Source organism: Leptopilina boulardi, unplaced genomic scaffold (genome assembly GCF_019393585.1).
Source record: "Leptopilina boulardi isolate dan_hultmark-lab unplaced genomic scaffold, ZJU_Lbou_2.1 LbouV2_149, whole genome shotgun sequence".
Lineage (NCBI taxonomy): Eukaryota > Metazoa > Arthropoda > Insecta > Hymenoptera > Figitidae > Leptopilina > Leptopilina boulardi.
Window position 1 is genome coordinate 460,779 of NW_026137695.1, and position 16,993 is coordinate 477,771.

General features: G+C 26.7%; 2 protein-coding genes across 5 annotated transcripts in view; one reads left to right on the forward strand and one right to left on the reverse strand.

The window, feature by feature from the left end:
* Nucleotides 1–16,993, reverse strand: part of LOC127291624 (protein jagged-1-like) — a 436,579-nt gene that overhangs the window by 311,021 nt on the left and 108,565 nt on the right. The gene's annotated exons all lie outside the window — the stretch shown is intronic.
* Nucleotides 1–16,993, forward strand: part of LOC127291625 (uncharacterized) — a 45,147-nt gene that overhangs the window by 2,576 nt on the left and 25,578 nt on the right. The window contains exon 5 of one of the 4 annotated variants that reach the window (XM_051320823.1): nt 975–3,645. The exons of 2 other annotated variants lie outside the window; for them this stretch is intronic. In XM_051320823.1, the coding sequence (XP_051176780.1) occupies nt 975–3,281 (2,307 nt within the window). In that variant the 3' untranslated portion in view covers nt 3,282–3,645. Of the gene's footprint in view, nt 1–50; nt 3,646–16,993 lie in introns of those variants that run through there. One more of the 4 variants, XM_051320826.1, reaches the window with a different exon arrangement.

Sequence of the window (16,993 nt, forward strand, 5' to 3'; positions counted from 1 at the left end):
AAATCGAATTTAACTTTATGACTGTCTATAGTCCATTTCTTATATTCTAGGACCATAAAAAATCAATGCGACCATTTTAAAGTGTAGAAAAAAATTTTGTGAAATTATAAATATTCAAATAAAATAAAATAAAATGCAACAAACATCGAATGAAAGTAAAATATTTTATTGGAAAAATATTGTGACTCTATTCAACAAAAAAAATGAAATTTTTTCCAAAGAAATATTTCAGTTTCATTCAATCTTTGTAGCTTTTAGAATAGTTTAAAATATAGTATCCTAAATATACTAAATTCGTGTTGCATCAAAATACAGGTTTTTGCGTTTTTCTAAAAAATGATACGAGATATCGATTTTATTATCTAAGAAAAAATATGGGGAATCAAATTCCCGAATAAGATTATGATCGTTAAATTTTTTATAGCATCGATTTTCAAACAAAAAATGTTGGAAGAATTTGATGCGTGATTTTACTTTTCGTCAGGTCACATAGACCTCGACTACTTTTAAAAAATTAGAAAATGTCGTAAAAGATGGCGTAAATTCTTTAGATAATGTGTAACAAGTTATAGAATGGCGCATCTTTAATGTTTTAAAAATTAAATAAATTTCAAACCATTAAAAATGCCATTCTATCATTTTTTATACATTATCTAAAGAATTTACGCCATCTTTTAATTTTTAAAAAAGTAGGCAAGTTTTATGAATCATAGACTTTGAACATTGATACATTGATTTCAATTTTTATTTTAAATTAATATTTAATATTAAAAATTATAATCACAGCCAAAAACATAATTAATTTTACCAAAAAATCGTTCGACAGTTTCAGGCGTTTAATAAGTTTTACATAAAATATTAAAAATTGAAAATAATAGTGAAAAACAATTAAAAATTGGAGTTGTACGCTTAATTAGAATGTGTCATATTATAACGTTCATCAAACTGATTCATAAAATTCGCATTTCTAATAGAATGAAAATGAAGAGGATGATTTCTTTTTTGACGCGATCGGAGACACAAATGACTGTAACGAAAGTGATGCAGCAGAAGAAGAAGAAGAAGAGATATTAGGAAAAAAATCATTTGCTTCATTAACAGATTTAATGGGAAATAAAATTTTTGATAGACCTATTCAAACCGTAGTGAACAAAAGTGTGGCAGAAGTAATAATAATGATTGTAAAATATTGCTTGATATATTCACTTTCACTGTCAGGAATGACAGATTTATTCAAACTAATTAATTGTATTTTTGCTGAACCGATTCTACCTAATACAAGGTATTACATTGATAAACTTTTTTATCCAAAAGATCGTGTAACTTTGCATGCAACTTGTAACGAATGCGGTGCATATATAGGAAAATTTAAAAAGCATTATCGTACTCTGAAATGCAAAGTATGCAAATTGAAAATAAATGTAAAAAGTTATGTTTACAAAGATTTTTTTGTAACAATGGATGTCTCGATGCCTATTGCGAAATTAATTGAAACAAACTATGAATATTACAAGTATGTTATTAATGAACGAAATAACGAAAAGGATGTTGTAAAGGACATTTATGATGGAAAAGAATACCGAAATTTTGTAAACAGTTTAAGTGAAACGGATAAACGCGGTTACGCCACAGTGACTTTTAATACTGATGGCGCTCCACTTTTTAAAAGTTCAACGTATTCCATTTGGCCCGTTTATTTAATGGTGAAAGAACTACCCTTTAGTGTCAGAAGTAAAGAGTTAATATTGGCAGCTCTTTGGTTTGGGAAAGACAAGCCTAATATGAATGTCTTTCTTGACCCATTTGTTAATTCTATGAACAAACTTTCAGTTTTAGGAGTTCCATGCAACTTAAATAATTCAATATCTAGAATTAAAATTTTTCCCCTTGTATGCAGTGTAGATTGTGTAGCCAGGGCACCTGTTCAGGGATTCAACCAATTTAATGGGAAGTACGGATGCGGACTTTGTCTTCATCCAGGTGTTTGGGTGAAAAATAAAAAAAATTCACGATATGGGAATATAAAATATGCATTGATGGATAATGTACCTGAACCAAGGAATGCTAAAAGTACTTTAAGCCATATGAAAGAAGCAGTTGAAAAAGGAAAGCCTAAGTTTGGTGTAAAAAACTCTTCTAGTTTAATAAATTTATTGAAATTCGATATTATTAAAGGTTGCGTTCCTGAACCCATGCACTGTATTTCTGGAGTAGCAAAGCAATTTGCTACTCTCTGGTTTGGTACTAAACAAAAAGCTGGATTATTTAAAAAGTGCATCATTAACGATATTGATACGTTCATGCGCAATATAAAAGTAACAAATCAGATTTGTAGATTAACTAGATTGCTTTCTGAAAAAGAATTTTGGAAAGCAAAAGAGTGGGAGAATTGGGTGCTTTATTTCAGCTTGCCAATATTAACTACAGTTCTACCTTCTGAAAATAAAAAATATGCTGAACATTGGTCCCTTTTTGTAGAAGCTTTGCATTTATTATTAAAAGATGATATTAAGATATGGGAAATTGATTTAGCTGATAAATTACTTCATGAATTTGTTGCTGGCATAGAAAAGATATATTCAGCAGCAAGTATGACTTTTAACGTCCATTTACTTTTACACTTAGCAAAAACAGTTTATTATTGGGGACCTTTATGGGCCTTCAGTGCTTTTGCCTTTGAATCTGGAAATGGCAAACTATTAAAAGTTATACATGCTTCTAAGGGTGTTCATCATCAAATATGCAGGAGGATAAGCTTGCAATATTGTCATTTATCACTGAAGGATCGCATTTATCCAATCGCATCTCAAAGGATAATAACTTATTGTACCTCCTACCTTGTTCAAAAATCACTTAAACTGTTTGAAGTAAGATATTTTGGTCCTTCTTCAACGGTCGACGATAATTGGATCAACCTTTTACAATTAATTTCGCAAAAGGCATCATCGTACAAAAAAATTATAAAAAATGGTTGTTTATACCAATCTTCTTTAAAAAACAACCATCGTTCAAACAACAGTTTTGCACAGCTTCTCAATGGGCAATATTTCAAAATAAATAAATTTATCATTGACACAGGTTCAAAAAAAGAGTACACAATTGGACAAAAAATTATAGTAGAAGATGCTTTTATTGAAACGTGTAAAGTAATAAAAAAAATTACTAAAATTGAGACTTGGGAGACAGCGATTTTAACGAAAAATATTAATAAAGTTTGCGTACAGATTAAATTGAATGACAATGAATACCTTTGTGTGGTTCCAAATTTGCATTTTTATTAATTTGGACTTAAATTAAAAAAAAAGGGAAATAAATTAATGTTTTAAATAATTAAATAATACTGACCAAACAAAATATTATTTTTTGTAAAAATTATGCCACACATAATTAGGTTGACATCTTTTAATTAATAACAAACGATAATGTAATCTATTTTACTTAATTGTACGTAATTTGGAATGTCTTCGAAAATAGTTAAATGACGAAAAAAAAATAATAATAAAAATGTATATATTTCTGTAAATTATAAAGACTGTGTAATTTTTTGTTTTAGTTAAAAGTCTAGCTAATTTATATATCTTGTAATATTTAAAAAAAATTGACCGAAAATTGTTAAAATTCATTATATAAATCTCCTTTATAAATGTATAAATAAAAGCAATTAACTATAAATACCGTTTCATTTATTTATATGTATAGCGATAAGTATTAACAAATTTTTAATATTAATATAACAGAAGTATGAATTACAAGTGTTTTCTAGCATTTGAAAATCACGTCTGATAGAACGTCATTTTTGACGTATGATTCGACGTCTGAAATAACGTCTGTTCATGTCCCAATTTTAGACGTATTTTCAGATGTCCTTTCAGACGTCTTTTTGACTACTTTTTTACGTCATTTCTGACGTAAAAAATACGTATTTTTCGACGTAAAAAAATACGTCATTTTGACGTCATTACTTTTAACTGGGTAACTTTCATTAATTCTTTAAATTTACCTCAAATGTATACTTTATATATATCAATCGATTTGTCTTGACGTAAGGAATACGATTTTATTATATATAACCTTAAATTTTTCTATTTAAAAATTTTTTCGATTAAAAACAATTTTTGGAAAAAAGACGATAAAATTTTTTTTTTGGGTATTTTTCAAAATCCTTTGGTCAGATTTGAGATATTAATATGATAAATGAGCCTACTAAATTTTATCTAAATCCATTAAAACCTGTTAAAGTTATCTTCTAAACAAAAAAAGGATCCACACACACACATACATACATCCGGACAATTGATCAGGATCTCATATAACATGTTTCTATAAAGAAAAAAATTTGTTTCCGCCACTTTTAAAAGTTTTATAAACGAAAGGACTACAAAGCTTCCTCTACGAGGAAGCAATAAAAAAAATTAATAAATTTCAATTGGTTCAATATACATGGTTGCCACAAAATCTAAATTTTGAAATTCCAGGCTTTTTCCAGGTTTTCCAGGTCATATTTATCTAAAATTCCAGTCGAAAACGGAAATTTTTTAAGCATGTTTATGGGTAATTTGTAATAATTAATCTATTTTGATAAGGTAATTCTCTAATAATAAATAAATATATAATGAATAATATATATACTTTATTGAAATTTCCTTATTCAAAATAATTAATACAAGTCTTTTACAAAAAAATTGTTAATACATTTTTTATAGTGTTACTATAAATAAATATTTAAAAAAAAATTAAAATCACAAATTTTCTTATGTCGTACAAGGGACAATAATACAGTTTTACTAGAACATAAAAGTAATGTTAACAGTCTTAATCACATTTTTACAGTGTAATTATAATCACAAACTTTGTTAAACTTTTAAAATCACATTTTAAATCACTTTTAAAGAGTGTTGTAAAATTATTTTATAAATAATATAGCGATTAAAAAGTTTTAAATACTGTGAATCAACTATTTGACTTATCTTTAATAGTTAAATAATATAAATCTTTTAACATTAAAATAAACTTTTGTTAAAAATCTGGAACAAAAGTATTTAGAACATGTAAATAAAAACAAGTAACACAAAATAACTTTGACTTCTGGAAATTTAATTTTTCCGATTTTTAACGAGTATTTGAATCTCATTATCAATATCATCTAGTTCTCTTTGATTTTCGAGTTGAATTTTCCTTTTTTTTTCTTTTAACTCTTGAATCTCTTCGCCAATTCTTTTCTTCTGTAAATACTGTTCTGCTTCAGTCTTATTCTCTGCTTTCTTATCATTCACTGCTAATTCATATTGCATCCTTGCATTCCGGAACTGCGATATCATTCTATGATTTATTTCGACATTATTGACTCCTCCAGCAAATTGAATGCCGTCGTACATTCTTCTTTGAGCTACAAGGGATTTTGGCAACTGATTTTCTATGACAAGCTCTTTATTTATAGAAAACCCCCTCTCTACAAAAGCGTTTCCATGACTTATCAATAACACTTTTTTCATAAAATTTTTTAATATGTTTGAGACATCATTTGATGACCAAATACTTTTCCAAAAGTGATCAAGTCTTTCCGCTTTTCTATTGTAACTTTTAAACGCATCAAGTACGGCTGAGTTTTTTATCAACAATTTAAATTCGCTATCAATAATGTCACAGTCTTTTGCAGACAACCTTTTTTTTCTAAAAATATTTCCAAATATTGATGCTATATTATCAAAATACGTTTTGTATAATAAAAGTGCAATATTTATTTATTATATCAATTGTTCAGTATTCCTTGATATATTCTTTAAATAATAAATTCAATTTCGATTAATAGTATTCGATTTATAGGTTATTTGCAGACCACGTGGAGATCAAAGAGACCAAGATAGAAACAAAGTTAAAGTAAATCCGAAATCAGAATGGCAATATTGATAATATAAATGCCTGTGTACGCGTTAGCTATCTGGTCAATTAGTCATACTCACTTAAACGTACACCTAATGAGAGTGAGGAGCACAGACGTATATCTCTGCACTCTTCACTCTCATTAGGGGCACGTTCACGAAATTTCAGGCTAATGGAATCACCTTCACATGTTCATTCTAAACAGACCTTTGTATCAGTTAAAGGTAGTACGTCGCTTACGCCCTAAAGACGGGTCTATATGAATTTACACCATTTTATACCTTTTTTTCTGAAAATTTGAAAATGGAAAAAAAATTCCAGAAATTTTTTCAAATTCCATGCTATTTCAAGGATTTCCATACCTCCATTCAATTTCCATACCAATTCCAGGTTTTACAGGTTTTCCAGGCTCTGTGGCAACCATGATATATCTACTACAAATTAATCCTGGGAACGTAAATAACAACTTAAAAAAATAAACTCGCAAATATTACCTTTTAAAGGAAGAAACTTACGTAATTTGTGAAAAATAGCGATTTTGTCCCCATTTACCCCAACTGACCCTTTATATTATACTTAATAAAAAATAAAAACTCTTGGTGTTTTCGATTTTATATATAATAAAATATTAATTAGTTAGTTGACTAATTTAATTAATATTTAATTTGTGTTGGGTTACTAAAAATTTAACACACTTTTTCCTAAAAAAAAGTATATTGCCTGGAGCAGAGATTTCACTATTGCAGTGAAACTTATCTCTGTTACAGTTAAAGCTTTCTTTTCGTATACAATAAATTACAAAACTACCAGTATTCAGCCAGTACTGAACCAGTAGTGGTTAGCAGTACTGGTGCCAACTCTGGCGCCAATACTGGGTGCCAGTACACGGAAAGAAAGTTTGTAGCAATATTTGATATTATGGTGTTACTTTTTAGTATATTTGGTTACAATTGCGGAACATTTTGGCATGATAACGATTTTCGATACTATTTTTAAGAATGATTGAGATTAAAATAAGAATATTTAATATAGTTGGAAAGAAAATTTGATATAATATTTACGAAATCTGAAATCTTTTTATTGAAACACAAAAATGTCAAATTTTAATAAGCTCTTTATCAATTTTTCTAACCAAATATTTCAAATTTCGTAATTAGAATTGTATAAAATGATATAATTATTTCAGATTTTGATATATTTGATATGAAAATTGAAAAAGAAATATCAAAGTTAACGAGATTCGACGAAATTTGCCGAAGTTGAACGTTCGGAATTGCCCGATCCTCACCGAGTGGTAACGAAGACCGACGAAGCTCTTTAGACAAGCCCCTTTTTACCATTATCTTGATACAGACCTGAATTTCTTTTATATAATTAATTTCGAAGATTTTACAACAAATCAGTAAAAAAATTGTTCTTCAAAAAATAATAAAATATTTAATTATTTCCCAATAAATAATGATTTTTATTTATATTTTTAAACATGTTTTGATATAATTTCACCTTTCTCATAAGCGGTGAAAAATATGTCTGGTTAGTATATATAAGAATGGTCACATCAGTTTTTCACATGAGCGTAAATTTGTATATGAAGCGTTATTCTGCGAATGTTATACGTATTATCGTTAGTATAGGTTAGGAATAAAAATAAGCCAATCGATGTAAAACAATGCGGTGTATGTGTGTGTGTGTGTGTGCATTTAAAAGTTCATATCCTCGTCTATCCTCGAGATGAGAAAGAGATAAAACTTTAGCGTAGAACCTATTGGTGTTTCTGTCGTCATCTGTCACGACTGAACCACTTCGAATTTTTAGTATAGTTTTAACAAATTTCGAAATAATCTTTCCAAATTTTCATATAAATTTAGTAAATAACGAAGTGCGCGTCGATTTAACTTACTTCTGGTTTTTCGTATAAATTTATCAATTTACGAAATAATAATTTCAATTTCTGGAATATATTTACTAAAAAGACTATTGGTAAAAATATACCGATTTTCGTTATCAAACCCAAATGTTCCGCGTTTGAAAAAGAAAATACTAAAATTTCCTATCAGATTTATCAAATATTGCTACTAAATTTCTTTCCGTGTACTGCGCTATTAGTAAATTTTTGATTGGGATCATTAAAAAATAAATCATAAGAAAAATAAGTGTATTTATTTGTTAATTATTTTCAAATAGATCATTTACTTAAAATTATTAGAAGAAAGCAAACAACAAACGAACACTATTTCGCGTCTGATAATGTTATTTTATGTTCACTGTAAACCACATGAAAAATACTCACATTCAAGAAATTTTAATAATCACTGATTGCTTTCTAGCTTATAAAACAGTTTTTCTAAAATATCAAATTGATACAAAAAACATCAAAATTGTTGCGATGCAACGTTTTCATATGTTTTTTGTCTGAATTTGATGTGCTTATAACAATTGTGAAATTGTATAAAGAAACACAAAATAGCATTTTTTGCATTAAAAAAACTTACATTAAAAGAAAATTAGTGACTTGGTATCTAAGACGTTAACTCTGTAGGCGTCGATGAGACATTCCAAATCTTAAACAATCGTATGTTCTTTTGATACCTCAAGAACATCTCAGGAATGTCCTAATTTTCGTTTCTCGTAATATCCACGTAATATAGTAGTCTAAATCAAAGTCAATGTTAAAGTCAATATCAAATTGAAAGCCAAAGTGAAATTACAAAATCGCACCCCAGATTTAAGCTAGATAAAAAAAGCATTTGTTTCTGCAGCTCAAAATCTAGCGAAGTACGTAACATTACTTAAAGTTGTCTGGAAAATTTAAATATTAATATTTCAAAAAATCCGTATGTATTTCGCTAGATAATTATATCACAAACAAAATAAAAAAAATAAGAGGACCGTTTAAAATTTGTGACAGCTACAGTGCCCACCGATTTTTAAAATATTCTTTTGAGAAAAACGCGTTTAAAGTTTTCTTATGGGTATGGTATTTAATTTTTTTTGCATTTTTTTTATTTTTTTAAATCAGCGAAATTGACGAAGTTATGAGCATTCAAGTGTCAGTTGCTCTGCGGGCTGTGTTTTCGTATATTTTGAACTTAGTTTGTGTTTAACCTTTTGCGGACATTTCTGAATGTTTTCTGATGTCGTTAATGTGTATCTCGTGTGTATGTATAACACATTATCGCTGATTACGAATCTGAAGTCAGATTTCAAAAATTGGCAAAATTTTAAATTGCGTTTTTCTCGAAATGATATTTTTGAACTCCGTGTTCACGATATCTCAAAATCTACTGAACCAATCGTTTTGAAATTTGGCACAGTTTTTCTTGACTAAATTCCCCAGGTAACTACGAGAGCTTTTTTTAAATAATTATTAATTATACAGTAAACAATAGATCGATTTTTTCAGGGAAAATTGAGTTTTTGGGTTTCAAGTGCTGCGAAAAATAGTATAAAAAAAAACCTCTCTTAGTTACCTCGAAAAACATCTCCTTTAACAAATTTTTTTTTTTGATTTAGATGATTCTGTTGCGAATTACGTTAAACACCGCAAATCCATTTTTTACGAGGCGCGTGAAGAGATCTACTGCCACTCGTTTAATTTGCAATATTTTTCAATGAGAATTTAGGAAAATATACTTCAAATATTGTATTAATATGTGGAAATTAAGTTAATAAAGTAACACACTTTATATCACCGAAAAAAATTATTAAAAAAGTGCCTTTTTTACACCGAATTAACTATCCCCCCCTTAACAGTTAGGTCATGATTAACAATGATTAAATTAAACAAGCAAAAAATTTGCTTCTTCGTGGAGGAAGCAATAAATTTCTCCTATTCAATTGATTGATTTAAAACATTTCGAGTTGAAAACTGTTTAAAATTTCTTAAATTTTTTGAGAAATTAAGAAAATTTTAATTAATTTTGGGTGTAGCATATATTCTATATATGAGAATTGATTCGTTTCAATGCAAGAAATACAATTATTTTACGTATTAACTTGAATTTAAATTAACACAAATTTTTTTGGCTAAAATATAAATTTTTGATTTTTTAATTTTCATTAATTCTTAAAATTTAAATCAAATCTATACTTTATATATACCAATCGATTAGCCTTGACGTAAGGATGACGATTTTATTATATACCACCATAAATGTTTATATTCAAAAATTTTTTCAAATTAAAAAAAAATTTTAAGAAGAAAGACGATTAAATTTTTTTTTTGGGGTATTTTTAAAAATCCTCTTATTATTTTTGAGAGATAAGCCTACCAAATTTTATCCAAATCCATTAAAACCTGTAAAAGATATCGTGTTCACAAAAAAGAACCACACACACATACATACATACATCCGGACAATTGAGCAGGATCTCATATAACATGTTTCTATATAGAAGAAAATTTGTTTTTACCATTTTTAAGAATTTTATAAATGAAAGGACTACAAAGCTTCATCCACGATGTAGCAAAATACTTCTAATCAACTACGCTGGGTCCATATAGCATATCATTTCTATACCTTTAAGTCGTACTTTAAGCAAAAAAATATTTGTTTGATTTTTTTTAAATTTCAAAGTGGTGTAACCCTTTACAGTGTAACGTAATTTATACTACTAATATTTAAATCTTTATTATATCATAAATATATAATAAAAACTTATTTTGATTTAACATAATTAAAATTAATGTTTAGTCAAAGGAAAACAATCACTTAATTTAACTTAAAATTTGTTTAGAGTTAAGGTCCCTTTCATTGTAGCGCGTCTCATATATTGTATATATGTTTAAAATTTTAAAAAATTTACAGAAAAAATTGTGTTTCAATATAATAAATCAAGATTATTCAATTATTTTTAATACAAATAAACTGTAAACATTTAAAGCAAGTATAATCGACAGAATAACTTTAAATAAAAATATATAACAGTATAATATATTATAATATATTTAAATTATATTTAAATTTAAATCTTTTATATTTTTAGTCAAAGTTATTTTTTCGATTATACTTTCTTTATATACGTACTGTGTATTTTTACTAAAAATAATTAAATGATTTCGATTTTTTATTGTGGAAAACAATTTTTTCTTCAAATTCTTTATATTTTAAACAAATATAACATATCTAACAAAATTTTCTTTTACCAAATTAAGATCTATTGTCTATTTAAACATTCTAAAAAAGAATTACATACTTTAAGAGCCTTTAAATTAAAATAAAGTAACTTTAAACGTAAAGGAGACCAAGTTTTTTCATGTAAGGTCATAAAAATAAGCTTCAAACTTTTTTTTTTAACTTGGAACAATTTTTTTACTTATTTGGTAACCTCTAGTAGTAATGTGCATAGTTTTGGAAATATTCAACACGAAAAATTAAAAAATAAAAATTTTTTATATAAAAAGCACAAGTTTTGCAAACAAATCAAAATAGTGACCTCTAAATGACCTACAAAAATTTTTTAAAAAATCTGACATATTTTTGGGTCAAGAGGAGTCTAAATTCGGATTAAGGTTTTAGAAAATAAAAAAAAAAAGTTTTCGGTGAAACGCCCTAATGTTCACTACCTTAGGAGAAACTGAGATTGACCAGTACGCATCATTTAAATTGAAAATTTCCAAAATATTTCAATGAAATATTTCCTCAACTATAGTATCAATATTTCCTCAAAGGCGGACATTTTCCCGTTTTCAACAATATTTCAAGAACTTTTCATTGAAATATTGCAAATCTTTTAATGAAATATTCCAAAAATATTTAAGAAATATTATATGCTGTGTGAGTTATAAAAATGGTTTCTGTAACCTTGACATAAAAAATTGTTGAAATCTTACTACGAAATATTGCACAAGGATTAAATCAAACTGGCTGCAAGATTGCAGCAAGCTTGCTGTGACTTTTCAAAAATATATTTTTTCAATTATAAACAAATTTATTTTGAGTTATTTGTTTTTTTGATTTGAAAATCTTCTTATAAGAAATTTTTGGAAACAAATTTGAAAGAACTGGTAATTGAACTTGAGCTCGACAAACACTAACCAAAGACCCCAACCGACAAGTTAAACAACCAATTATCAGAGAAAAAAAAGTCTTGCCCTTAAACTTTCAACTCATAAAATCAGGTTAAGGGATAGACTTTTTTTCTCTGATAGTTGGTTGTTTAGCTTGTCGGTTAGAGTCTTTGGTTAGTGATTGTCAAGCTCAAGTTCAATTACCAGTTCTTTCAAATTTGTTTTCAAAAATTTCTTATAAGAAGATCTTCGAAAGGTTTTTTTCTCCTCTTTCGAATGGTGCAATTTTTTTTTTAAATTCAAAATTTACTCCTTTTTTGAAAATAAAAAATATTTTTTACTTTTTTCTAATAAAGGACAAATAAAGTTACCGTAATTCTAACTTACGAAATGAAAGTTAACGTAATTCCGCATCCAACGAGCCCTATATGAAGTATTTTGGATAAGTAGATTGCGAGTAGTTTGTTAATAAACAATTGCAATGCTAACTAATTGTTTATTAACAATCTACTTATCCAAAATAATTCATATAGGGCTCGTTGGATGTGGAATTACGTTAACTTTCAATTGGTTAGTTCAGAATTACGGTAACTTTGTTTGTAAAACATTTCATTTTTCATAAACATTAATTAATTAATAAATTAATTAATTAATTAATTAATTAATTAATATCCCAAAAACAAAAAAACGACATTTTGTCTTATTTGTTTATTAACCCCTTCACAGTCAGCGACACATACACTGAAAAAAAATTTTATTTGATTCAAATAACTTGAATTATTTGAATCGCATTTATTTGAACCAAATAAATCGTATTTGGTTTAATTAAATAATTAATTGAATTAAATAAATGAATTTATTTAATACAAATAATGAGTTACTTGAGACTATTCATTCATTTATTTAACTCAAATATTTCGTTTATTTGATACAAATAAAAAGTATTTAACACAATAAATTTATGTAATTGATTCAAATAAACTGAATTATTTAATACAAATAATTCATTATTTAATCCTAATACACTATTTCATCAAGACAAATAAAAACATATTTCAGTCGATTAAATATTTATTTGAAACGATAATAATGATTTACTTGAAACAATTAATTTATTTATTTCACTCAAATATTTTGTTTTATTGAAATAAATAAAAAGTATTTGATACAATAACTTTATTTAACTGATTCAAGTAAACTAAATTATTTAATAGTAATACACTATTTTATCAAGACATATAAAAAAATATTTTAATCAATTAAATGTTTATTTGAAACGAAAATAATGAGTTACTTGCAACTATTAATTTATTTATTTCACTCAAATATTTCATTTTTTTGATACAAATAAAAAGTATTTGATACAATAAATTTATTAATTCTAATTAATTAAATCATTTAATATAAATAATGCGTTATTTAATGTTAATACACTATTTTATTAAAGGAAAATAAAATATTTTGACCAATTAAATATTTAAGTGTAATGAGAATAATGAGTTATTTGATACTTTTCATTTATAATATATATTATTTAATATTCTAAGTCCAAAAGTCTAATATTTTTTCATCAACAAAAAATTAATGTTTACAATGATTCAGAACAACGAAAAACGCGTTTTTAATAAAAATATATTTACACTTTTTTTGAAAAGTCACCTGGGATGATTCATGATAATAATCATGAAGTTTATAATTAATTATATTTTATTAATCGCATTTAATTGGAAAATATAATTTAATATCTTAATTTTAACTAAATATGTTAAGCACTTTTCTGAGTTAGGTCTTTTGCAAGTTTAAATGACATCAAGAAGTTAACATTCGTTTTCACGTATCGTGCGTAGCGTAGTTGGTAAAGCGTTAGACTCATAATCCGTAGGCCGTAGGTTCGATTCCCCCCATGCGTTAGATTTATTTATTTCTCAGATTTGCGTTTAATCATTAATTCTATGTATGAATTAGTTGAAAAATGAAAATATCCGATCATAGTATGTAGAAATTACATATTTTTTAATTTATTTATTTGAGTAAGAATTTAATTTGGAAATGGAAGAGTTAGTAAAGAAATATGTTATTTATTCAATTCAAATTTTGATTTATTTGAATCAAAAAATTCTTACATTTTATGCAAATAAATTATGTATTTGGATCGAATAAAATAATAATTGCCGCAATTAAAGAGGTTTTAGTTTCAATTAAAACAATTACTTATGACAAATAATCGAATATTTGATTCAAGAAAATTTTTAGTTGTTTTAAGAAAAATATTTTATTAATGCAAATAAATACTTATTTATTTGAATAAAAAAACATGCAGTATTGAATGAAATAATTTTCATAATTGATATAAATAATTATTTATTGGCTTTGAATATTCCATTTATTTGATTTGAATATTTTGTATTTGATTCAAATAACTATTTATTTGATACGATAAAATAAAATACTCATTTCTAGTAAATATTTATTTGAATGGAATAATTTTCATAATTGATTCAAATAATTATTTATTAGCTTTGAATATTCCATTAATTTGATTTGAATATTTTGTATTTGATTTAAATAACTATTTATTTGATACGATAAAATAAAATACTTAGGTTTAGTAAATGTGTATTTGGTTCAAATACATATTTATTGGATAATAGACAAGTAAATGATATATTTGGATCAAATACTTTTTATTTGATCCAAATAAATTTTTTTTTCAGTGTACGCTGTGTCGTGAGAAATTAGTGGCCCAAACTGTCAGCGACACATACGTTGTGTCGTGATCATCTTAACACAAAATAAATTAAATTTTCTATTTCAATTGTAAAATAAATTCTTTTATATCATTATTTGCACACTACAGGCATAAATGATGTTTGGTTAATCAATAATTAAATTATTATTTATTATTTTTAACTAATAAACAATTGAAAAACAAGTAAAAATCACGAAAAATTTTTTTTTCCTAATTCAGAGACCCCAAAAATTCTCAAAATATATTTTGAGACCACAGTATCAATTTTTTCTCCAGTGAAGGGATTAGAAGCATATATTTTTTAAGCTTCATTCTAAGGGGTAAAAAAAAGAAATAAAAATGGTAATTTATTAAAAAAAAGTAAAAAACATCCTTCGTTTTTTTAAAAAAGGGATAAATTTTGAATTTTATGAAAAAAATTTATCACCTTTGAAAGAGCAGGAAAAATCCTTTCGAAATCATATAGGTAAAAATTTTTTTCATCCTTTTATACAATATTTATAAATTTAAAAAAAATTCTCTGTTGATATTTGACCAAAATTTTAATCCTCTCCCTCTTCAACAGTTTGTGATAAAAATTAATAATAATTTATGGGTGAAGTACTTGCCCGTGGTACTGAATGTTATCCAAATTGCAGTCCAATCTAAGAATTTTTTTTTAAAATTGGATCACTACAGAAATTTTGCTTCAAATACATATAATCCCTCACTGACTACATAATTATTTATGGGAATAAGGTCGAAGGTAAAAAGCGCTAAGCCAAAAGATCGCCTGCTGACCTTTGCTTTCTACTGACGCTCTTTTCTTTGTATAATATTAAATACCTCGACATGCAAAATGACAATAGCTGACATTTTCGTGATTTGTAACTAATAAACTAATGATTTTTATATTTAATTTAATAGTATTATAGATATAGAATGTTTTAAAATGTCTTATATTCATAAGAAAAAATGTGTGGGTTATTTGAATTATTTTAATATTGAGAATTCTTGTGATTTTATCTCAAGTTCATTAACCAATGGACTGGGAGGCATTCTAGTGAGGAAGACATTTTTCTTAGGAAGAGAGTCGACACCTAAGCCCGAAGGTCAAATTCCTAATTATGCTGCGCACTCCTTATTAGAAGGACGCCGGAATGTTCGGAAAACAGTTTTTAAGTAACTTAGAACAGATATCTTGTTTGAAGAATGTCAATTGGAAAGAACCGCATAGTAATCCAGGGTGTCAAAGTAGCTGGTTAAATATATAGGCATATGTCTCCTAGATTGCTTATCTTGGAAGATAAACATATCTTGTTTAAAATTTGGCAAAACTGGGAATAACGCTTTCGGTGAAATTTATACATATACTTTTAAGTCTACTTGTGTAAATCATAAGGAAAAAGATGGAACGATAGTGCTTCTTTTAAAATTATCGTCAATGTATGTCCTTTTTTCCTAATTAATGAGATTTTATTTAAACGTTGTAGAAAGCGATGATTTGGTGTGTACGTTTACTTAATTTATTGTAGGTAAGAGTGGACCGTAGACGTGTGATAAATGCGTGATATCAAGCAGGTTCCATACTTAAACCAACACAAACTCGACGTGTACCACGACAGTCCAAATTCTCCTACGTTAGGTATAGTGGAAGGAATTAGGTAGTAGGGGCCAAGGGGGCACATCGTTACGTGTCGGGCGTCCGTTTGGTCCGAGTGTGGAATCTGCTTCAAGGTAGAGTGGGTTGTTGTGAATTCTGACCAACTGAATTTTAAGTATTGCAAAAGAAATCGATGTCGAAAAAGAGTCGTGCGGAACCGAAAACTAAAAGATGTAGCATACACTATTTGCCTTATAACAAAGTTGAGTTAACATAGTCTTCTCACATGACGTTTAAAAATTTTAAGCTTTCGTTTAAGCCGCTTTCCCAGTTGATAAAAAATTTTCGGAAAAATGTTGAATTTTTCCAAATACTGTTTGGGAAAAAATATATTATGTTAACCAAAAAAATGTCAATTTTTCTAATATTTACAGAATTTGTTCAACGTAAATGGAAAATTTTTTTTTCGAAAAAATAGTAGATAATTTTCTTAAAATTATGCATGGAATAGACTATTAAGAGCATTTGAAACTTCGTGACGTCACAAATGATGGCGCATGACACGCAAACTTCTCAGGTATGTGAAAAGCATAATTTTGAATATTTTTTAAAAAAACCTTTTGGAAAATGTTCAGAATAACATAGACTCTGTCTGTTATATGCGGAAAATTCAAAATTTTGCGTTTAAAACGTTTTTTAAACAATGTTTAAGTTGGTTGTCACAAGTAAGGAAAAATACACCAATTGCATATATGTAGGCCATTTTTGGAAA